Source organism: Marmota flaviventris, chromosome 3 (assembly GCF_047511675.1).
Source record: "Marmota flaviventris isolate mMarFla1 chromosome 3, mMarFla1.hap1, whole genome shotgun sequence".
Classification (NCBI taxonomy): Eukaryota; Metazoa; Chordata; class Mammalia; order Rodentia; family Sciuridae; genus Marmota; species Marmota flaviventris.
The window spans coordinates 167,004,607-167,030,056 of NC_092500.1; the positions used below are offsets into that span (position 1 = coordinate 167,004,607).

The following is a 25,450-nucleotide window of genomic DNA, read 5'->3' on the forward strand; positions in this document are numbered from 1 at the left end:
AAAAATCAGGGATGTGTGGCAATACCGAAGTGGGGCTGGGCCAAACTCCACTGCTCCAGCTCCTAACTCCTCCCTGAAATCAACATCCACCTTCTTGCCCTTTTCTTGAGGAGGCCTGTCTCTTCTAATCTCTCCAGGAAAGTCTACCCTGAGTAAAAGCTTTATCAATGACCTAAGCAATGATAGAAAAAATAGATTTAAAATATGTGTAGTATGAAATTGATGATAGATGGCTGACATGTTGGATAACTCAACTTGTCTTGTAATCATGATGATGCAGTGATCAGTAGTAGATGGTCAGGCACTTTTAGAGATATGTTAGTAGCATCTGGGAAGTGGGCATCATGGAAATTCCTTCTAGTAATTTGTGTGTTTGCAAATCTTCATGATAAAATGCTGAAGAAATAATCTTTGTAGACTTAAAGCATAGAGTTAAGAATAGCATAATAAAATTTAATATGGATTAAGTAATATTAAGTTCTTAGAATCAACTATATAAAACTATAATCAATCTAAGAGAGTAATTTTAAAAAGAGTTCAACTGAAATGTATTTAAATTTGTTCATTTCTACATGAAGTGTCTCTGATTTTTTTTAAAAAGTTGGAACCAGTGAGTTTCAAAGGGCAACTGAAAAATTTAGGCAAGAGTTAGAGGGAGACTTACTTTTAAAATGTAACTTTCATACTATGTATCATGTATTCAAAAACTATTCATTAATATTAACTATTCAATAAAAGAAGGATTTTTGACATCTTTAGAGGGATAGAGAAGGAAACATGATCTATGAAATAATCTTAATCCCAGCTCATCTCAAACTCAGCAAGATTAGCTCTAAAGTTTCACTTTGGAATTTTCTTTTCTTTTCCTTTTTTCTTCCTGAACCCATTCCTTTCAACTATAAACAGCTGGTTTCATCCAGGGGGTGGGGGTGGGTGGGAAATTAGCCTGATACTTCTCTTTTCCTCAAAGAATAGTTTTATAAACAATGTCCTCCGTGTGGGCTCTCCAATCAACTCTGTTTTGACTGCTCCACTCAGATTGCCCTTGGCAAAGACATCTGTGACCTCGAGACCATCTCCAAAGCCCACTTTTTACTTGCTAAATAAAAAAGTGGAGGTTTTTATTTAGCAAATAAAAAGTGGAGATTTGGTGCTGCTGGCCACTTGATTTATTTAGAAATTCCCTTCTGTAACACAAGCTCCCCAAGTATCCATCATTCTGAATTATTCTCAGTTACCTGTTCAAGCTCTCTTTCCCCTTCTTGTACTCACTTTATGAGTGCCCCTAGCATTTGATGACTTACACTAGGCTGCTCTTCTCTCCTCCATGCCCCGGTAGACTACTAAACAAGGTCAATGGGAGAAGAAAGCTGGTTTTCCTGTTCTTGGAGAAATTTGGGGTTTTGATTTTTTTTTTTTTTTTTTTTTTTTTTTGGTACCAGGGATTGAACCCAGGGGTGCTTAACCACTGAGCTTTATCTCCAGCCCTTTGTATTTTTTATTTTGAGACAGGGTCTTGCTAAGTTGCTGATACTGTCCTTGAATTTGCAGTCATCCTGCCTCAGCCACTGAGATTCTGGGGTTACAGAGGTGTGCCACCACTCCCAACTTGGAGAATGTATTTCCACACCTGTTTCAATCATTGCTTCCTCTGTTATATCTTAAGTGATAGAAAGAAGAATTTGTAACTCTATACAAGGAATGCATCTAAGGTATATTCTCTATTAATCAGGGTTCTCCAGAGAAATAAAATCAACTGTGTGTGTGCACTTGTGTATGCACACGCGTGTGTGTGTATGTTTGTGTGTGCATATGCACATGTATTCAGTAAATGTAGAATCTGCAGGGTAGGCAGGCAGGCTGCAGACCCAGAGTGAAGCTGCACTTCAAGTTCAAAATCAGCTGGTTTGCAGAAGTGTATCTTGCTCAGGGGAGGTCCATTTTACTGTGTTAAGGCCTTTGACTAGTCGGATGAGGCCCACTCACATTATCGAGAGTAATCTGCTGTAATCACTGTCCACTAATTGAAATGCTAACCTTATCTAAAATTACTTTCAAAGAAATACCCAGAATACGATTTGACCAAATATCTAGACTTGGTCAAGTTTATGTATAAAATTGACCACAAGATATTTATATGAAATTCCAAACCTTACTTTCTTCAGACTCTTCTCTCAGTTCTTTTATGTTCATTTGCATTTATTTCCTCTCTTTCTAAGTCATTTTTAGAAATGAATTTATTCTTGACCTGCTAAGCAGATCCATCTGCTAAACAAAATTAATAGACTCTGAATATATGAATGGTTGTCATCCAGACATGTGCACAAATGGTCACAGGTTGACCAGAGTGTAGGCTAACAACTTCAAGCAGTTAAAAGTTGAGAAAAAAATCAGAAAGGATTGCCTATTCTTACATCGTTATTCTCTCAACTTTACTGATTGCCTCATCCACCCCAGAAGCACATGTCACGGAAGCAGACAAGGACAGAACACAGTAGCAACTGAATAAATATTTGCATGTGGAATTCATGATTGAAGGAGGATCAGTCTCAAAAAACAAACAGAGCATGGAAGTTATGGGTATTAGAAGAAAAAGGAGAAAGGGGTTGTAAGTCTTTTATCTGCTTTGTACTCTGCTCCCACAGATCATGTTCCCTAGTCAAACAACTCTCCTCGTCAGGGGACCAGGCCTAGCTCCTACTTATTCCTGAGTGGTGACCTTCAGTTCCCTGCCATAGGCAGAATCACTGATGGGAACCACTCACATATTCCTATGGGAACCAGGAGCCACCTCCTTGGTTGACACCACAAATCCTGCTTCTCTCACAGCCTTGGTGATTGACTGAGCAACCTCAGTTTCGCCCAATTTGACATGTGGCCCTTCTCCCCATGCTGCAAGTACATGACTTGAACTGTTGTCAACCTCTTCTGTCCATTGTGTCGGTCAGCTTCTTGTTGCTGTAAGCAAAATACCAGCAAGAACAACTTAGGGGAGGCAAAGTTCATTTGGGCTCACAGTTTCAGAGGTCTCAGTCCATGGTGGGCCAACTCCATTGCTCTGGACATGAAGTGAGGCAGAACTACATGGCAGAAGGGTGTGGCAGAGTAGAGTTCCTCAGCTCATGGCAGCCAGGAAGGGTGGAGGGAGGGGGGAAGGGGGGGAGAGAGAGAGAAAGAGAGAAACAGAGAGAGAAGCCAGGGACAAGATATAATCCCCAAGGATACACTCTCATTAACCTACTTTCTCCCACCATACCCCATTTCCCCACAGTTACCACCCAGTGGTCCATTCATGAGGTTATATCTCTCATAACCGAATCTTTTCACCTCTGAACATTAGCTCATGCCTAACACATGAGCTCTTTAGCGATATTTTTAGATCTAAAACACCTGTGCAGAAGATCATCATGTGTTCAGCCTTCCCCATAACACTGGGATGGGAATTCCTCTCTATCAAAGAGTAGATATAAACAAATAAAACAGTAAGATATGTCTTTCACATGTGCAATTTCTCTTCTAACTCAGTGAATAGAGTGCCTGGGAGAATAGTTATTCTGGTCCTGGGGGCAAAACAGAGTTACAGTGAGGTCCTTCTGGTGTTTCAGAGGTCAAGATAAGGTCTCCCTTTCTATAACTGATGGTTCTAAGTTGTTATTGTTATTATTAGGATTGGACCCAGGGGCACTTTACCACTGAGCTACATCCCAAGCCCTTTTAATTTTTTTCTTTGAGACAGGGTTTCACTAAGTTGCTGAGGCTGGCCTCAGAGTTTTGATCCTTCTACCCAAGTAGCTGAGATTATAAGCAAGTGCTACCATGCTGGGCTCTAAGAAATTATTTTTGAAAGTATTTTGAAGCCCTTGAATAACATAAATATATAGAGAACACAGCACAACAATTATATATATATATATTTATTTTAATCACAGCCAAAATTATGAATCTTAGGAAACAGCCCATGGTGGGTTCTGAAATCACAATAGAGAATATGACATGGGTACTAGCCCCAGGGATTTTGAAATCTAATTGGAGAATCGTTTTTTATGTGTGAAATAACAACTCAAGGTACCCTGTGAATTTCTTCTTCCTTAGCCATTTACTGGAGACAGTGCTGTGCCCGGGTCAAGTTCAGCAAGAGCCTTCTCGGGTTGGTGGGACCCTTCCCATTCCCAGGCATTCCTTACTGCACCAATACCCAGTATCCCCAATCATAAACTAAGGTGCTACACTCTTGTCCACTTCATTCTTCATTGACCACAGTGCTCCTTCAGGGAGCCTTCCCTGCCCTGCTGGGGAAGGCCTCTGACCTCTGTCCACACCCGTCGTTCACTAGAAGAAGATGCCACGATGAACTGGTGACATTGCATGAAGATCCATGGTAATGATCTTCCTGTCTCCTTCACCAGACTGTAAGCATCCCAGACGAATGGTTGATTTTTCCAGTTGTGATCTCAATGTCTGACATATGCTAGGTACTAATGAAATATGTACTGAATTAATGGAGAAAAATGTGTGTAATAATTCAAAGTGGATATATCCTGTCTCTTCCCTGCAAAGCACAGAGTTATAGAACTTGGGTTGTAGAGGCAAGGAACTATTTATGAGACCAAGTATTTTACATGTATCCCATGAGATTCTTTTTTTTTTTATTGGTTGTTCAAAACATTGCAAAGCTCTTGACATATCATATTTCATACATTTGATTCAAGTGGGTTTTGAACTCCCACTTTTACCCCAAATACAGATTGCAGAATCACATCGGTTACACATCCACATTTTTACATAATGCCCTATTAGTAACTGTTGTATTCTGCTACCTTTCCTATCCTCATGAGATTCTTAATCATGGTGGTTGAAATGTTCAATAACTATGATATGCTATAAAATAATGATAAATATTATAATAACTTAAAAATCCCTATGATTGTTGTTTGATGCTTTTATGATGATGTGAAGGAATTCATTTTCATTGAAATTATTCTAGGATGATGATAATATGCTTCTGAATCCATAAAGTAATATGAAATTTTAGTGGCCTGGATGTGGGGTTTGTAGTAATAAATTGTTCTCAGGGTTTTCTCTTTCATAGGAATCTTATCAATAGAAATAAGTCTGTGTACCTAAGTCAGCTAAGCAATTGAGAAACACTGACATATATGGCTAAGAGCTCAGAAAGTACCTCTGCCACTTTCTATATAAGTAACTTGAGCAGACTGCTTAATCTTCTTAATCTATGTAGTAAAGATGACTTGAGTCTTAATCTTTTGAAATAGTTCATGTTTTTAAACTCCAATTTTTTCACATATGAAATGGAGGTAAACAGTATTTATAATACATGAGTGTTATTAGCATTATGTAATGTTATGGTTTGGATGTGAGGTGTCCCCCAAAAGCTCACGTGTGAGACAAGGCAGGAAGGTTCAGAGGAGAAACCATTGGGTTGTAAGAGTCTTAACCCAATCAGTGAATTAATCCCTTGATAGGGCTTAACTGAGTGGTAAGTGAGGTGGTAGGGTGTGGCTGACGGTGGGAATTGGGGGTGTGGCTTTGCAGTGTACATAGTTTGTATCTGGAGAGTGGAGTCTCTGCTTTCTGATCATCATGTGAGCCGCTTCCCTCTGCCAAACTCTTCTGCCATGATGTCCTGCCTCACCTTGAGCCTTGAGGAATGGGGTTGGTTGTCTGTGGACTGAGACCTCTGAAACCGTGAGCCTCCAAATAAACTTTTCCTCCTCTATAATTATGCTGCTCAGGTCTTTCAGTCAGTCACAGCAGCTAGTGTCTAAAACATATAACAAGTATAATGGATTTGGGAGAGTCCCTGGAACTTAATAAGAAGCCCAATTAATTAATTACTTTATCAGTTATGTAGTATGATTTCCATGCACACCAACTTAGTCTCACTATCACAGGCCCTGAAATATCAACCTCTGTGCTTCAGAGTTTCCTGTTGCTTCCCGGTTGTCAGTTATGAGACACCCCAGAATCTGGAAAACTTCATGCTCCTGCTGTCATGCATTCTTATTTCAGGATAATTCCAGCTCCCTGGGATAATGTGAAAATAGAACCCAGGCTGATGGGAAAGGAGAAATTGACATAATAATTAGATTGACTTGGAGATTGATCTTCAGAACCACATATGTATGTGAGGGAAGAATAACGTTCTGAATAACTGTTTGCCAATATAGCTAAAAATTATATATCAGAACATATGTTTAATTATACATATAATATATACTACATTGCTATATACATGGCGCACATATGCATAAGTATGTTCTATACACCACACACATATAGTATGCCTATGATAAACTACTGGCACATTTACCAACATACGTGAAAGCAGTTACCTGCATGTGACCATTGGGCTACAGCAACATACTGAAAATGGGCTTCTTTTGCACAGGGAACAGGGAGAAAAGGGGGAGAGAAACAACAGCTTATGATGAAGGAATCTTGGAACCAGCCAGGAGGGAAGCAGCCAGCACTTCCGCCTGTGCCTTTGTTGCAGGACCACAGTGGAGGTTGTGCAACACCTTCAGTAAACACTTCCTGCGTGGAGACAGTGAGCCAGGGAGTTTCATTCTGTCTCACTCAGGAGGCAGGGAGGGAGCCAGCCGCACAGGTGTGCAGGTGTGAGCCGAGAGCTGCTCCTGGAATCACCCAGCATGCTGCCAAGGAGCCTTCTGGTCCTCACTTTCCTCCTTTCTCCAGCCCCAGGTAGGCAGTAACTCTTTTTTTCAGGTTCTGTGAAGTGCATCAGAGAATGCTTGCTTTTTATCTGCTCCCAATACCTTTGCCATATAAAATATTTTGAACAGTTGTATTTTTATTCCTCAACCGATTTTGCTAACCGACTGGTCTAGTTGTAACCTATCCGTTGGGGGCTGTGAAGACTGAATGCCCAGAAGACAAATGAGAGGTCTCCAACCAACATTCGCAGGTCTGATGTGAGAACATTTAGAAGTCAAAGCTACATTTCTTACAGCATAACTTAAATAAGCAATATGGTCTCTGAATCAAAGAGTGGGATTGATCAAAACTCATAATGACGTTTTTAATGTATTAAAGATGCAACAGATTTGCCAGGTTATGGCTGTGTAAAGATTTTGGAAAATATTTGCTACTATGATTGGGGCTTGGTAGGCTCTTTATGTTCCTTTGGACTGCACATATTAATATTTAGTACTTTTATTACTAGCAATTATAAATATAACTACTAGAAATAAACTGTTCACCAATTTTATGTGTAGAAAGCATTCTGATTTTACTTCACAAAAAGGTGTTGAGGTTAAGTATTAGTTGATGATTCACTTCCATTTTGTTTGTTGTATCAAATGGTTAAGAATTTAAACGTGCAGAAATACTAGTACTTAATGATATGTTACATGGAGCCAGTCTTGCCATTCTGGTAAATTCTCCATTAAAGTATGGATAAATGAGATTTGGAAACACATTCCTCCAGCTTATTTCTATTTCCACAGCTTCAGTCAGCATATTGGACTCTAAGTGTCTAGAGTCTCCCTAGTTAACCTTTTCTGGGGTCTCAAAATGCCTGCTGGGACCTGGGGACGGAATCAATTATCAACAAAAGGTCTGGAGTTAGGAGGGAAAGACGCTTCTCTCCTATGATCTATTCTGCACTAAAACCACTAAAACTAAAGTGGTTTTCCAATTTGATTTCCAGACTTGTAAAAATTTTATTTCATATCCTTAAATAAAGGGATGATGATAGGCATTCATGTACTTGACTTAAAATTCCTACTTTTTGAGTCAAAATCCATAGGAATCTTCATTCTTTATCTTTTCCAGAAATGCTCAGCCACAACTCTTGAGGAACCCACTCAGTCAAACATAAGTACTGCATGAGTTCTAGCTTTGTCCAAGAGGGTAGAGATCAGGCTGATCTACTGACTAAGTCTCATGGCTGACACTGGGTGCCCATGAATATGACAACATTTACAGTGAAATTAGGGACCCCCACTGTTTCTGCTCCTCCTGAGTGTGCCTTCACAACACAGCGCTGAGAGATGCAGTGTCCCTGGAAGTCATGCCCCAGAATGGGACATCACACGTAGGACAGGGTGGCGGGGTGAGAATGAGGACCTGCTCCCTCTCATCTTCCATCCGGAACAGAAAGTTGTCCCACTTCTTTTACCACCTGGTGTATTTTCAAAGGTCTTTCCTGGGTCACTGAAATATTCATGCTAATTTTCTCATGGGGGTTTATTCTTTAGCCCGAATGTAAGAATTTAAGCAATTTTTCCCTCATCTCTTTGTTTCTCTGTCCCCATCATAAATACGATGCATACATGCCCCTCGATGATGATTATGCCCAGTTCTTAGACACTTGAAATAAAAGAATGAGATGTAAAATAAGACCAGATGCTTGTAATGAGCTTCACAATCCCCTGAGAAAAATGATATGGGATTTCATCATAGGAAAAGAAAAAAAAAAACACAAATATTTAAAAGGATTTGACAGGCAATTGAGGGGTGAGGAAGTAAATGAGTTATAACTGACAAAGGAGGAAGGGTTGATGGTATTCCAGCAGAATATCCTGGGGATACACTGATTTTCAAAATTATTTTTTTCTCAAACTGTCAGTTCTTTCTTGTCATTATAAGGAGACTAGAAGACAGAAAACAGTGTATACAATGTAATCTCAACAACCAAAATAATATGCCTCATTAGGATGTGTTTTTCTCAAGGTGTGTACTCATTTTTACTGCTTGAAGTTTAAAATGTCAAGGTGTTTTGAGGAGCAATACAAAAGCTCAGAACTAAAGTCAATGTCATTACCTAAGTCCAAATTCAGTGCTGATGTCATTGTTCAGTTAAAATGTTTCAAACAGATTTGAACAGAAATAAAAAAATATCAATATTATGTCTTAATTTTCTAATCTCCAAAATGGCCTGACATGCTTTAAAAAATAAAGTAACAATCCAGACTAAGATCTCATATTGCAATCTTTTTGTTGTTGTTGTCATATTAATCTTGTAAATAAGTTTTGCTTTTTCTGAAACAAATGAACATAGATATATCTCACCAACTCTAACCAAAATCACAATTTTCTTTTTCTTGATCCAGTTTTGCTGGCCAAACTAATCCAACATATGAGTTCTGTGGGAGGGAGAAAGCAAGTATTAAAATAAATTAGTGGAAACATATTGTGTTACACCTTGGATTTGTGTAATCCCTGGATGGCAGTTAGCTGTGTTTGTTCCACAGGCTTCCAAATAATTAACTTGATGTTATTCTGCTGGGAAGAGGCTGAGCTATCTCCTTCTAGCTTGAGGATGAATATTTAGGTCAATTATTTCCCTATATCTGCTGTGCAAATTTTTGTGTCTCAGATCTTCATTATTTCAGGGGCCTTCCAACTTTCAGGAAACAAGAGCCTTTCAGGGAAATTTTGTCTGTTTTTGTTAGAGAATTTACTGTGTTGCAAGAGTTTAGAATTACTTGGAAATTCACTTGTTTCATACCAAAAAAAAAAAAAAAAAAGAGTGAGAAGTTGTTTAAAAAAATCTTTTTTTGTTTGTTTTGCTTTGTTTTTGGTTTCCATTTGGAAGTGCTCAAAGAAATTGTTTAATGAACTTGCACATTTTGAGTCTGTGTTTAAGAACCTGTTTGTAGTTTCATGATTGCTTGGGACCTGAGGATGCCAAGCCTTTCCAGAAGCCTGGGGCTCAGCATGCACAGCAGAGAAAACTGGTATGGAGTGGACTGACCCCTCTCCCTCTTGCTCCTTCTGAACAGAGCGTGTGTATTACCACCTTCTGCTTTTATGCAAAGACTCATTTGGGCAGTTATCACTTTATGACCCAAAGGGAGCCTGCTCTAATAGTTCTTGTTAGAATCATACGTGTTGCAGATAAAAACCACTAATAGAGATTTTAAGAAGTCACTGAGGTTGCAACATTGGTGAAGTACAGTAATTCGGTGTCAAAGGGATGAATCTTCTTACCTGTTGGTTTCTTGTTGTGCTGAAATAACTGGGAAAATTGAACTGGACGGAGAGAAAATGATCATTTAAAATTTCTTTAGATTTTTGTGTATATTCGTTTTGAAAAAAGTTTTTGTAACTAATGGTATTATTTCTTGTCCAAAAATTAATTAAAAATAAAGTGTACCTAGTGACTGCTTCCAAGAAATGAGTAACGGGGGAACCTGGTGATGTTGCTCTTGAAGTGTGACAACATGAAAAGGGCTTAATTTGTCACAACTGACTAGAATTTATCCATGCAAATGAACATGGCCCCTTCAAACACATTATAGGGGATTCTGCATTTATTTGCATAAATTGTAGACTACTTGAACAAGCTTTAAGTACTATTTAATCTGCACCCTTTTTTCAAACAATTATAAACACTTTAACCGAAGCCCAAATTAAGTTATTCTCATGTCAGTACCATGGATTTAAGTGTTTTTGAAATGCTTATTAAGAGCAAATCTCAAGCCACTAAAAGAAAAGCTCTTACGTTATTTTTAAGACCCCATTTTTGACTATAAGAGTTCTTAGCAAACTTAATATTTTTTTCTAATCTTCCAAGTGAAATGTAAATGTTTCTTGAGTGATCAAATGAATTAAACCCATCCTAAAATGATTAAGATTTGACATCACTAGGAATTTTTGAATTTCTGCTCTCATTTTGGAAGGAAATGTTAAGCAATGAATGATTTGTTCTGTGGGAAATCATTTTGGATAAGGTATAGAAGTACAGACCTCCTGGGTGACTCACAGACAAATAACACTTAGTCAGAGACTCAGTTACCTTTATTAAAAGGCCAACCAAAGCAGCATGAATTTCTATTGCCATAGAAGTTTAGTTTGAGTCTTTTAATGGGATGAGCATGGATTGCCCAAGAGGGCCTCCAGAGAAGAAAAAGAAAGCATTTCTCCTCCAGTCTTAGTTCGGTGTGGGGCTGGGCTGCCTCCTGCTCGGAGGGCTTCTGCTCTCTGCACCTGGGTTGGACCTAAAAGCCACCTAAGCTGTCAAATAGTGCATCCCTTGACATTTCCTCAGGAGTTAGGCCCTGGGCACAAATGGAAAAGAAAGTAGAAAACCAGCCTTAGCTTTGGGCAAGCTCTGAACTTCTCTCTACAATGACTTCTAGAGGCAACAGGAGAGGAGCAGGCAGGATGCAAATAGGTTGTAACCTATCACGTCCCAGTTCCCTCTCTGTTCAAATGGTGTTTCTCTTATTTTCATGGTTTTTGAATATTTTAAAAAATGTTTCTTTGTATTTTTAATGCCAGCTCAGCCCATTCCATGAACCAACCTTGTAGAAGAGACTTTTCTTTCTGGGACTTAGTTTCAAATATTTCTATTGGCACACCCAAGAGAGAAAACATTAGAATCAGCCAGGCGCACATTGGTTATCTCATTTACATAACACATGTTTCTCCAAGTGCTTCCACTCAATTACTGTGGGACCAGTTAGCTTCTGGGATCCAGGTGGCATCTGCCTCTTTCCTTTGCCTTGCGCTACTGCTGTATGTGTCTCTGCTCAGGGAGCCACTGAAGGCACCCAGGAGAGCAGAGGAGGGGGGACGTGCAAAAGAAATGCTGTCACTCAACAGAGACGTGGGCACACTTTTAGTGGGAAGACATCTGGAGTTGCAGATTCTAGTGAAGAGTTGAGAGAGAAAGTGTGTTTCAGGCTTTGTCTGCCTCCTGGCGCAGCTGACCTGAATCTCACACAGTCTGTGTGACATTGTTCACAGGTGACGTGTAAGGATGGCCAACACTGACCGGCCCACTTTGGTTCTGCCTAGCTAACCTTCTGTTTTCCCCTTTTATTTTTCCTCAGTAAGTGCTACCAAGGAATTCCCGGAGGTAAAAGATTATGAAGTGGTTTATCCCGTAAGACTCCATCCGCTACGGAAAAGGGAGATCAAAACACCAGAGGAGAAGGTACAGCTTCTGAAACATGTCCGAATTTTAATTTAAATTAAAATATGTGTATGTGTATCGCACATACATCTCATACAAATACATCATATATTTATATTTAATGCATAACTGGACTTTATGAAGTTTTTAGCTTTAGGCCTTCGAGGTGAATAACATTAATATTTATGTTTGTGGTGTTTTTTTGTTTTGTTTTTTTTTTGACCCTTTACACTATGATCCAAAATTTTACTTTTAACCTTATTTTGCAAGTCCAGTTCTAAGAACTAGAATTTAACTAATTTTATAATTTATTCTGTGTACTTCCAAAAAATTAGATACGACTTATTTTATCTATTATGTTTCCTTCTCTCTATCCATCTACACACATAAAACCATGGCTGTTAAAACAGGAGAATACTGCAAGTGAATGGGTATTTGTACTTTAATTTGAAAATTATACCTTTTCTAAACAGGCAACACTGAAATTTGGATAATGCTTACAAATGAAACAACACGTTTTCCGTAAACATTCACTCAACAAACTTTTATTTGTTGTACGAAGAAAGCTAAAGAAAGCCTTGATACACTCAATAATTACCTGCACTCTGAAGTGTTCTTCACTGGGAGCTGACAACTTACACAAGTATTCTAAAATGCAAGTCCCTGGGAGAACATGTGCCCCTACTAGACAGGGCTCCTCACAGTAGTTCTTTCAAAGCAATTTAGGAAAGCAGACCTCAAAACAGACCCTACTTCCAATAATAGGTGTCTATAAAAATTATTTCCACTAAGTTTGGTGGAATCCATGTGTGTTGGATTCTTCTTCAACATGGCTTTCTTCAAATGCTTTCATGCAGTCTCTTAAAATTGTCAGATACCATTTCTCCCTCAATATTTTAGAAAAAATTTTGGATATAAATAGTTTTCTCTCACAGCTATCAAGCGATTTCTTCATCACTGTAAGAATAAATGTTTTTATTTGGAAATTTTTATCTTGATACAAAATCACAGTCTCATTACAGGTACATGCTAGATGATCAATATTAATTTTAGGAGCTATTGAGTAGACGGAGATGATTAATGAATGCAGCAGATGTTCAGTGTAGATCTCTATGACTTGTGAAGTTCACTATTAGGGTGAGTTGCTACATAGGCCTTATGTTTTTCTGATCCATCATGGTAGTGTACAGGATCTAAATTCAGAGGACTAGCTTGTGTTCACATCTTAGCTTGGTGAGTTCTCCCCCTTGTAAGCTCAGATACCCAGAAACCTGAAATCTTTGTCTTAAAGATGATAATGATGGCATGTGTATTGCATGGATGTTTTGAGATTTAATGAATGAAACATTAACTCCATGTTCAAGATTAGGCTGACACTGCCTATGGAACCCATTATATCACACTTTTTATGACTAATTTTCAAGGCTTTTTGTGGCTTCACGTCCCAGTAATAAGACATCATTTTCCCCCCTTCTGCTCCTTAACATGACATGCTTGTTAGTCACCCTGAAATTGTTTTTTTTCTTTCCTTAACAATGTACTTATTTCTACCTCTGTGCCTTTTCTTATGGATTTCTTGCTACTTGAAATGTTCATGTTTGAAGAGAGGCCCACCTTGCATTCTTTATGAAGCTGATCCCTTTCCTGAATTTATGCTATAGTCATGGGCAGTGCTACACAATTTAGCTCTTGATTTTTAAGCACATATTGATTTTATATGTGCAACAGTAGTGTGTGTGCCCTTTTGTGTGTGCTCACATGTGTTTTGTGTATGCACGTCTGTGTGAACACAGTGCAATATTCTTTTTTGTTTGAAGCTGTCCCAGTTGATCAAATAAAGGCATTTTTTACATGTTCCTGACTCCCCTTACCTTCATCTTCTAACCCCTGTCCTAAGATAAATATTTGTCATATAAATATTTGTTGATTCAAATATATCTTTGCAAAGCACATCAATTTAATCTTTCAAAGTTTGGATACAAAGATGTCAGATAATTTATCCATGTAGTAGCCATAATGGCTTGAGCTATTAAAGTAAAAGAGGTAGACATTTGGTATCACGCAGTCTACTGCTAAATAAAAGAAAAATACTGCATGCTAATATTTAAACAGATAGAAATGGCCAAATAAATGTTCATATACACTTATTAATTACTGGTAAATGTTTTTGTATTTTTTGTAGGAAACATTCGAAACTGAAGTAAAGTATGAAATGACAGTTAATGGAAAAATTGCAGTGCTTTATTTGAAAAAGAACAAGTAAGTACTTTTATACCTGATGTCCTCACCAATAGCAATTAGGGTAAGGAAAAGTGCTGTTTGAGTCTGTTCCTTCTTGTGGCTCTCACAAACCTTGACAAATCAGTTTTTCCTCTTAACTGTCTCAAGAAGTTCAGTGAATATTTCTTTCTGCTAAAATAATAGAAATTCTATTATTATAATAGAAATTTCTAGTATTTTTATAAATAAAAAACAATGAATGAGGTGTGAAGAAACATATTTTATCTATTTTATGAAACAGCAGAGGAAAATGTTCCAATGTACTAAGCTATAACGAAAAAAAAAATCCCTCTATGTTAGTACAATCTAGCATCCTAGCGTTAAAGGACTGTATTTCAAAATCTTTTGAAACTCAGAAGAGAAGACATAGAAATTCAACTCCAGGGCCAAATAAAAAGTCAAAGTCAAGACCAGAACTGGACTGACCTCACTCCAGAATTGGTGTTCTTCCCACCGACTGTCCACTCCCTGCCCATGATTCTTGCGCATCATGTTGTCCTTTTGTCCCCATTCTCTTCATTTGGTCCATTTGAATTCAACTTTTCTTCTCAAATTTCGCTGCCTCTGCTGTTCCCCAGATCTTGCTCATCCTGCAGCTAGACTATTTCAAGAGTAATTTCTCCTAAATCTGTGCTTTCAATCTCTTTCAATCCCCAGATCACTGTGTATAAGACAGCAGAATTTCTCCCCCGCCCCCCCCACCCACGACAATAGACTATTACTTTTGCAAAAAAAAAAAAAAAAAAAATCGCAATCAACTCAAGTCTGGCAACTGTGTGGTATCATGGAATTGCACCAACTTTGGATTCAGGTTCCCTAGCTACAGTTCTTTACATTTTAAACTCTTTATTCTCATCTAAAAATAAGAAGAGTGATATGTATCTCACAGGATTATTCAAAGAACTAAATTAAATTATGCACATTACATTCTAACACAGTGCCTGCTAGAGAGATGCCTCTCTTTAAAAAAAGGTTCATTATTCACAATAATTCAGAATAAAGATATGATATGGGATCAACCTAAGTCTCCGTTGATAAATGAATGGATAAACAAGTTGTGGTATATGTACACATACATATGCAGTGGTCTATTATTTAACCTCAAGGAAAGGTTTTTGCAATAGCATGGGTGATACTGTGCATAGTGAAATAAGCCAAGCACAGAAAGATAGATATGTACAACATAATCTCACTAACTTTGAAATCTAAATGAGCTCAACTCCTAGAAACTATGAGTACAATGATGGTTAGGAGGGTTGGGGGGGGGCAGGAAGATGTGGGTCAAAGGTTTCAAGGTTTCAATTATAATATGAATAAATTCTGGATATCTAATATGCATGCATAGTGACTATATTTGATGATGATGTGTTTTATACTTGGAATTTCCTGAGAGAGTAGATCTTCAATATTCTCACCACCCATATGTGCATGTGCACACTTAAATGGTAACTATGTGAGGTAACAGATGCTGATAAGCTTGATTGTACTAATCATTTCACAATGTGTATCAAACCATCATATAGCATACCTTAAATAGCTTCAATTTTTATTTGTCAATTATACTTCCTCTCTCTATATATATCATATATAAAAATAGTACTGTATATATAGAAGCAATACATTGCTCATGTCATTCATTTTTATCAAGTTTGACCTCAGTTCTGCTTCTTCCTAAAGTCTCTCCTCAAAGCAGGTGAAGTCCCATAAAGAAGCAGGTACTATTCCACATCACTCAAGAATGTCCTTGTCCCTCCCATTCATTCCAATTTAAACAGCTCTTTCATGCTTGGGCTTTTCTCACACGGGGAGGACCCAAGAATTTAACACTTTCCTGTGCAACCAGAGAAAACTTGAATTTGAGTGCTTGACTGCACAATCAGAAGGAGTAACCCCTCTATTTTTTATTTTCTTTTTCTCCAGGAATCTCATTGCACCAGGCTACACAGAAACACATTATAATTCCACAGGGAAAGAGATCACTTCTAGCCCTCAAATCATGGTAAGTCAGAGTTTCCTCAATTCGTTCTTAGTAGGAATGTAACCCACACACCTAAATACAGTGTCCCTGCCAGGAAGTGGGACTGAGCCCACAGCCGTGGTACCTTCTTTTCTGTAGTAGTAGCTACTTAAATGATTTTCCATTGTTTTTCCATTTACCAAGCACAAAACCATGACAACTCGGATCATCTTCTCCAGCTTTGAAGGGAGGTGGTGGCAGGAGTAGGTTATTTTCTCTAGAGTTTTCTTTAGGGTTATTTCAACAGTGTGGAGTTAAACACCCTCGTGTCCTGGTGTGTTCCCCAGCATTCCTGTCGCTCCCTGTGTTAGGGGAGCTCATGGCTGCTGCTTCCTCCAGGGCAGCTGCAGAATTCCGCTCTTGACGCCCTTCCAGAGCCCCACTTTGTTCAGACGGAGCAGCTGACAGCCTGGGACGGTGCCTCCCTTTTGGAGTTCCCTTTTTCATTGCAAGCCTTCAAATATTCCCGATTATAGCAATAACATATGGGCCAGTCTCTCATCTGTCCCCAGACCAAGAGGTCCTTCATGGGACACCCACAAGGAAAGATGGTAGAATATTGTGAGAATTCATTTAAATGTGGTGAAACTCTGAATACATTAATAAATAAAAATACAACCTGAAAAATGCATAATTTGGGGGAACAGGGGCATGTTAGAAGACATTTAATAAAAATATAATACATTAATGATTTAATGGCACATTTGCCATTAAAGGGAAGAATAAATATCTACTATTTGGGGGTCTCAGATTTTAAATTTATTATATATATATATATATATATATATATATATATATATATAAATTTATGAGATATACATATTATTTTTCTTCTAAAGAGCATTCCTAATTCAGCAACATCAATCAAACCATCACATTTCTTACCTTAAATATCTCCAATTTGTCACCAATATGAAATCAATACTTTATCAGTATTTATGTATTCTTTAAGGATTTTAATACATAAAAAGGTTTTATTTCATTACTTTTTAATATCATTAAATTAGCTGTTGTTCAGAAGTAGTAGTTTGAAAGCATTATAGGTCCTATTTCAAGATTTCAAATTCAGATTTATCAGGGAATGCAAAACCTGTGACTACTTTCCTTTACAAAACCCCTTTTCCTTTCCTCTAGGATGACTGTTACTATCAAGGACACATCCTTAATGAGCCAGATTCTGATGCGAGCATCAGCACATGTAGGGGTCTAAAGTAAGACTCTGTGAATGTTTTGGGTGAACCTGTGGTTATAGTGTGTGTGTGTGTGTGTGTGTAACAAATCTGAAGGTGCTCAAGTACAATTGATTATGCCAGAGTTGGGTGTGAATCTTGAGGGCTCTAAAATTTTGAAACATGAAGGAAATACCGTTTCTTTTTATAGTGCTTTGTAAATTTCACATCTGAATTGCTTTCAGAGTTTGCTTGCTTATTTGTTTTTAAAATGTGGGTTTTGAGACTCAGTTTTAGAGTCAGAATCTCTCCACCCTCTCTACCCACTCTGAATTCCCTCCAGCTGGTTGCACACAGGACTCCAACATCCATTCCTTTCTTTCTGTCTGATAATAGCTCCCCATACCTCTGTCTACAGTAAGACATCTCTTCTGACGCTTAGACTTGATTATCTAATTTCCTCTTCCATATCTCCAGTTGGAAATCTTAAAGAATCTCAATCTCAATATGCCTTAAACAGAACTAATGATTATCTCACAAATCTGATATTTTCCCTGAGTTCTTTATCTCAGTCAATGGTATAATCAAATTACCAATTGCCCAATCCAGAATCCCAAATTCCTTTAGACTTCTTACTTGTCGACCCTGATTAATTACATCTTTTAAATATTTCCTGCTATTCACTATATCTCAGCTGCAACATTCTAGACCACCCAGCTACTGTGCTCCTTCATCCAAACCATTGCAAAAGACATGAGATGTCATCTGCCAACATCCACTCTTGATATCTTCCAGTTCTAGGTACACTTAATCCAGTCTCCTTATTATGTGCTCTTGTACCTTTTTGTCATACTAGTATCAGTTATAATTATATATTTTACTCATTTATCTCTCTCTCTCTCTCTCTCTCACACACACACACACACACACACACACACAGTGGTCATTTGATACACATCCATTTTTCTCAGTTGAATACAAATTCCAAGAAGGAAAATACAGTGACCAATGCCTAATAAATAATGGGCACTCATTAAATATTATTTGAAGGGATCTTAGCTCAGGCCCCTTCACTACAGGAATTGAGAAGAAATTGATAATATTGACCATGTGTTGTTCATGTTTCTTCTCTTTTGATTTTTAGTATTATCCTATTGGGTCAGTATTATATTTGCATATTATAGATGAAGAAATTGAAGCTGAATGAATTTACATAATCTTTTCATGGTATCATAGATAATAAGTGACAGACCTAGGATTTTAATGCTTTATCTATAAGACATTGACATCTTCAGAAGAACACTGAATGAGTCAGGAAATGTCCCTCTTAATGCCAGAACTGACATGGTTGGCTATATGACATCATAGTAATCCCTACTCCCTAATAGGTCTTATTTCCATATGGAGAAAATAAGTTTAGGCAATATTTAGAAACTTCTTCAACTGTAAGTTTCATTATATTTTATAGACATGAGATTAAACTGCTTTGGAATTGACTAACAATTTTGTGAGGTCCCTTTCTGGAGTTTCTACAGCCTTACTTCCCAGTGCAAGAATATCTTATTAACTATCTTGAATTCTCATGCTGTGCAGGGGCTACTTCAGCCAGGGGGACCAAAGGTACTTCATTGAACCTTTAGGCCACACAAATCAGGATGAACAGGAGCATGCACTCTTCAAGTACAACGCTGAGGAAGACAAGGTTAATGGTACCTGTGGCGCGGATGATGTGTCATGGCCACCTGGATTGCAGCAGAATGTGAGCCTGCACAGCACCAGACTGATTGTACGCACAATTCTGCATTTTTATTGTGACTCTATAATGCATTGTGTCCTAGGTTCCAGTCTTAGCAGCACAAATGACTTAAAATTTTAGTCTTTGTTGAAATTAGTAGATTATAGAAACACTAATCATAAAACATTGTTGTGCATTCATGGTTCATTTAACAAGTACTTATGGATCCATTCTCATTATCAACAAAATTCAAGGGTTAGAAAATAGTAAAATGTAATACCTGCCTCTAGGAGCAGGCCAGTCACAGTATTCTCTAGAGCTGCAGAAAAGTGTCAAGAGCAATGTTTAATGTTTTGAGATGACAGCCCGCTCCCTTCACAAATGCATGCAACTCTTCTTCATTCCTGTATTACTTCCTCGGGTGCTAGGAATAGAGAATGGAGCAAAATAGATGCAGGCTCTGCCTGCAGGAACACAGCATCTTCTTTCCTCTCTGGAGTTGAGCTTGTAGTCACAGAGAAGAAATCAACACAGTTTTGTGTTTTAAGTTGTGAAGCGGGTGTTAAAATATCTTTGTCATTTATTGCTTGCATTTCCTTCAGGATCTCCTTTACATCTAATTATCTCTTCTTAATGTTCTCAGAGTCAGCACTGGGCAAATAGGTTATGAGTTAAAATTCCCAGTGAGCTCACTCTGCTGTGGGTTTATGTCATACCAGAACTATCTAAGAAGACAGAAGAACCAGTCCTGGCTGCACGTCACTGTGAATGTCACCTTTGTGGTCCTTGACAGGCCTCTTGTCCTCCTGTCTCACCAGCTTGGCAACCATGCAGGGCTGGTTTTGCTTCTTGACCCGATTCTCTCTCTGGCTCTCCTCCCACCTCGCCAGTGCTCCTCCTTCTGAGTTCCTCCCTGTTACCCCCTTCTTTGACTGACCTCTAAATATTAGAGGACCTCAGTTCCAGCTGCCTTTCTTTGCTTCATCTCATGTTCTTCCTGGGTCACCTCCTTCTGTCCTAAGCCTTCTTAAAATAAGACTTTGTGCTCATTGGTAGTAGCTGCGGTTCCAGTTTTGGCCTCTTCCCTAACCAGCAGATTGTTATAATTAACCACCTACCTGATATAGCCATTTAAATAATGAGTATCACAAACTTAATATGGTAAAGCAGAACTACTGATTTTTAAGCCCCAAACAAAACTTAAGTCTCTCGCTCTCTTCCTGTCTCAACTCTTCCTGCCGCCACTCATCACCAATCAAGGCCATATCTGGAGAGGATTTCTCTTTCCTCAGCCTGTATCTGTCAGCAAGTGCTTCCCCATACATTCCAGATCTTTACTCTCCTGCCTTTTCCCACGGCCCTCCCCCCATCATCAAACAATCACCATGGCAACAGAGGCTGACCTTCTGCTCCCACTCCTGCCTCAACAGAATCCACTCTCCAAACACTAGGCCAGATGAATTTCTTATTGTAAATCACATTGCATTCCTTATCTAGTTAAAGCTCATTGACTTCCCATTGATTCAGTGTAAAAATCAAACCACTGACCATGGGTTCCGGATCCTTGTATGATTAGGGCCCTGTTTCCCTCTCCCAACTCCTACTCTGCACTCCCCACCTATTGATGATCTTTCTCCATTGTGTTCTGAAAAGCATTAACTTATTTTTCTGTGTTTTAAACCTACCAATCAAATTTACCTTAGAGTCTTTTCACTAATATTTTTTCATTGCTGGAATGATCTTCCTTTTTATCTTTCTTTCCCTGGTTCTCATTTTATTAATATGTTTTCTTATAGGCCAGCTCTTTAAAGGAGCTTTTTCTAACCATCTATTTTGAAATAAGTATCTAATCACTCAACATCATATCAGCCACTTAGTCTAGCCCACAATGCTAATGATCATCTGATCCATGTGTGTGTGTCTCTTGTGAGTTCCCTGAGCAGAAGAACAAGTCTATTTCCCTGTTGTATTCCTAGTTCCCGGAACACTGTCAGTGCTTACTAAGTGCTACTAAATATTTGGTTCCTGTGGAGAGTGGGAGATAAGTACAAATCTCATTACATAATACCAAAAAATCTACCTTGAGTAATTTGTTCTTGGTAATGGAAACTTAATCACCTATTAAAAGATAAGGCCTTTCAGAAAACAAGCTAATAGACTTTGATGTTTTATTGTTTATTATTTATTACTGCATCAGTCACTTTTCAATGTCACAATCCACTATAAAAAGTTTTGTGTTTTCCTTAGAAAGGAAAGAGATTCATCTCTACATGAAGAGAAGAAAAGAGAGCAGGGTATATGCTATGGTGGCTCTGGGCATTGAACCATTGACAATGGCATTTGGCAACTGGTATTAACCAAGATAGGAGTAAAGGGTCAGGAGAAAAACAACAACAACCACAAAACCCAGCAAAGATGTTGGAGTCAAAGTTTGTCTATTTTATGACAAGATAGTAGGGAAAATTTACTGTTGAAAATACCCAAAGACTAGTTCCAGCCCACTTAAAATTAGTTATGTAATCATTTAAAGTATTTGGTAAAATGAAAGGATCATACTAGAATATTACAGATGTCCATTCTGTCTTGAACATTCTGAACCTTCTCTCTGCATATATATATATGGAGATAAAATGGTAATATTGTTTCTCTTTGTTCCCAGTGATCACCCAACTTCTTGTAAAAATAACACTTGTCAAGTAAAAGAAAAACTTTCAGAAAAAGTAATTGTCCTTATATTTCAGAAGTTGAATGACCAGAAGCTTCAGGAACGTAAGAAATACATAGAATATTATGTGGTCCTGGATAATGGTGAGGTAATCATATTAGATGAACATACCTTTTAAAATCCTCCTTTACATTAATTTATTTGTTATGTGACAGAGTAAATTTCAGGATCAGTTTTGACAAATCATAAATATTAGTTATAGCTACAAATTACTCTGAGCCTCCAAAATTTGGTATCTGTAATCATGGTGATCTATATGGTTTCTCCTTTCAGAAACATCAGTGATGCTATATGCATAAATTAAGTTATTGGCCCTATAATGGCCCTTTCCTGCTGTCTGACAAGCTTCAGACTTAGTTTCCAGTTAAATTCTCTGTCACATCTTCTGTGAAGTAGTTAACATTTATAAATTAGAATGCCTGTGCCTCAGCGAGCAGTAACACTCGCTTGAATGGGGTCTTCAGTAAAAGGCAAATGATCGGTGATAGTCACTACTTATCTTCTTTTAGAAGAATGCATTTTCATGTAGTAGGTTTTCTAAACAAGTGTCCATGTGTTTAATATCAAAAACAAAAGTCTGAGTTAACAAAATATGAGCAAGTTACAGTGTTAGCTTCTCTTGCATTGAATTAATTTACTGCTCACATTTTTTTTTTTTTTTAACGAATGAGCTATCCCTCTGCCCAGCTGACTCTGTACCCCTCAGGAAACCATGAAAAAATTAACTGGAAATACATTTTGGAAATTCCCAAGAGCTTAGAGAAATAAGGAATCAATTCATTCCTAACATTGTTACTGACAAAGAATGTGTACAGCTACCTTTCTTACCTTCCAATTATATTAACTTTTAGTAATGCCTATTTCTGTCTTGATTGTTTTTAGTTTAAGAAGTACAATGAAGATCTGGATGAAATAAGGAAGAGGGTATTTGAGATGGCCAATCACATCAACATGGTAGGATATATTTTATTAAATGGATTTTTAAACATTGTCCTAGCAGGTATCATTGGGGTTTTCTATGGATGCACAAAGATCTGAGAAAGAAGATCAAGACCCGAGACTGCAGTTGCTGACTGGCTTCTGAGTCATGACTGTGACTTTTGATACTTAGTTGAACGTCAGGTCAGTATCACATGTTAGAGACATTTCTCATCTATGTACCACACTGTTAGGTTCATGAAGCCTGTTTTTTTTTTTTTTTTTTTTTTTTAAGGAAGGTAAAAAGGGTACGTACTTTTTGTTAGCCTGAAATCCATTAAGAAAATCAAATCCCAATGCAAAGGTGGTATAGGGAAAACAAGAAAAGCAAAAACAAAAATAGACTCGTCTCTGGCACAATAGCACCTTTTCTACACATTATCTCATTTACTCCTTAAAACAACCTAAATAAAACATTACTAAAACTTAACATATAGCCGAGGGATTATATCCTCAGAAGCACAGTAACTCCTGCAAGGTCACAGAGAAAACAATAGATAGGATTTAAGTAGACAACTTAAAAGTCTGTCATTTTAGAATCTTCTTCAGTTAAACAACTGAATAATATTCTTTAGACATAATCATATCATCCAGTTTCCAAATCTTAAAAATCATTGTACCTCCCTGTTAGTTAAATGCTATTTGTTTCTTGTTAGTTGAATAAGTAGTTGGTTGGCATCCTCAGTTTGAAATGAGGGTGGTGTCCTGCAAATGCTCTAAAGACAGACAGAGGTGAGCATGGATTCAGTAACCGAGGTCAGGCCTTATCTTCTCATGGCAAGAATCACCCCGACTCTTCTGAATGAACCCCAAGAGCCAGCCACAGTATGGAGCACCTAACTTGTGCCGGGTACTCCTCTCTGTTGCAGAAATAGAGTGGAGAACAGAATGGACAAAAGTCCCTTCATTCAAGGATCTCACCTTCTTATCAGGGGGACAAATATGAATAAGGAACTAGGATGTTGGATGGAGACAGGTGCCAAAAAGAAAAGTGCAACAGAGTGCAAATAGGGAGAGAGGGAGGGTCCATCACGGGGGGTAGAGGCGGTAAAGGAGCCCTCTCTGATAAGGGGGCATTCAAGCAGGGACCTGGAGCAGTGGGGCCCCAGGGAGAGTGTGCTAGGCAGAGGAAAGGCCCTGGGGGCAGAAGCTGGCCTGTCAGGTTTGAGGGAGGGCAGGAAGGCCATTGCAGCTGGGATGCGGTACTGTGGGGCAGGTGAGAGGACATGTCTCCCTGATCGGGTGACTAGGCCCTGAGCACCCTGTGGCCTCAGAAGGGACTTTGCATGACTCTTCATGAGTGAGGCCAGCACTGAGAGCCAGGGCTGAGGTGCGGTGTCTCAGATGTACATGGTTGAAAGATTGAATGACTGAAAATAAACTGAAGGGATGTCAAGGCAGAAGCAAGAAGGCCAGCAGGGGGATCATGACACAATTCTGGGCAACAGGTGACGGTGGCTGGGGGAAAAGACAGTGAATTTGATGAGAGAGCTGAATTCTTGAATAGGGGAAAGACTGGGATCCTGATTCAGAAACAAAGGGATACCTTTAATATGTCTAAGTGGAAATGCTGATAGGTAGACTTTATAAGATCCAAGTTCAGAGACAAAGTCTAGGTGGAGTTCTATCTTCAAATATATAGATTCCGGAAGGATTATAATTTGGCTGAAATTATTTTTTGGCTTCTCTTTTAATAACTGAATTCTTTGATGGTTTTTTGGCTTTCCAAATAACTTTATGAAGAAAACAAAACAAAACTTTGTTCCAATCTCCCAGCAGATGTTGCCATGAGAAGTTCTGTCACTGAGAATGTTTAGAAACTATAGTAACAAATTAGGCTTTATATTTAGAGTAAGCATATTGTCTGGGAAACTTAACTCATGACTTCTGAAGTTTATCTCATCTACATTGTGGATGATTTGATTTAGTCCAGGCCTAAGAAGTTCAGGATGACTGTCATAGTCTGTTCAAGCTACTATCACAAAATGCCACAGACTGGGTAGCTCATAAGCTAATTTCTCACACTTCTGCAGTCTGGGAAGTTCAAAATTGAGGTGCCTGCAGCATTGGTAACTGGCAAGGCCTACTTTCAGGCTCATAGATGGTGCTTTCTTGCTATGTCCACAGCTGGTAGGAGAAGCAAGACAGCTCCCTGAGGCTCATTTTGCAAGGACCCTAAGCCCAATCTAGAGGCAGCCACTTTCACAGCCTACTTACGTCCCACAGGCCCTGCAGTCACTTTGGAAAACAAGACTTCCATGTGTGAATCTGGGGGTGGCAAAGAGGGGCACAAACATTCAGACCACAGCAATCACTTATCATGGATGTAGGACTTTTTTTTGTAATATGTTGCTTCATTAATGCTCAAACCAGGGTTGATCCAATGTGGCCAACTGTTAAATATTATCACTATAAGAATATTGAAAAACATAGGAATAAATATACTTAAGTGAAGCCATAGTGATAAGCTGTTAACATAACATTGTCACATTTCTTTTGGTCACAGCAAAAAAGTTTGTGTCCGCAGAGCCTTTGCTCTACAAAAAGGAGTCTATAGACTCCAAATAACTAAGGTCATCTGTATTTCTTTTTGAATGGGAATTTTTGCATTTGCAAAAAGACATGGTAATTTGTGTTTCAC

General features: G+C 38.3%; 1 protein-coding gene across 1 annotated transcript in view; it reads left to right on the forward strand.

The window, feature by feature from the left end:
- Nucleotides 1-25,450, forward strand: part of Adam28 (ADAM metallopeptidase domain 28) — a 72,636-nt gene that overhangs the window by 22,299 nt on the left and 24,887 nt on the right. Inside the window, exons 2-9 of the mRNA XM_071609320.1 lie at nucleotides 8,812-8,840; nucleotides 11,823-11,926; nucleotides 14,088-14,164; nucleotides 16,106-16,184; nucleotides 17,337-17,413; nucleotides 18,965-19,157; nucleotides 21,848-21,919; nucleotides 22,714-22,785. Of these exons, the coding sequence (XP_071465421.1) occupies nucleotides 8,812-8,840; nucleotides 11,823-11,926; nucleotides 14,088-14,164; nucleotides 16,106-16,184; nucleotides 17,337-17,413; nucleotides 18,965-19,157; nucleotides 21,848-21,919; nucleotides 22,714-22,785 (703 nt within the window). The remainder of the gene's footprint in view (nucleotides 1-8,811; nucleotides 8,841-11,822; nucleotides 11,927-14,087; nucleotides 14,165-16,105; nucleotides 16,185-17,336; nucleotides 17,414-18,964; nucleotides 19,158-21,847; nucleotides 21,920-22,713; nucleotides 22,786-25,450) is intronic.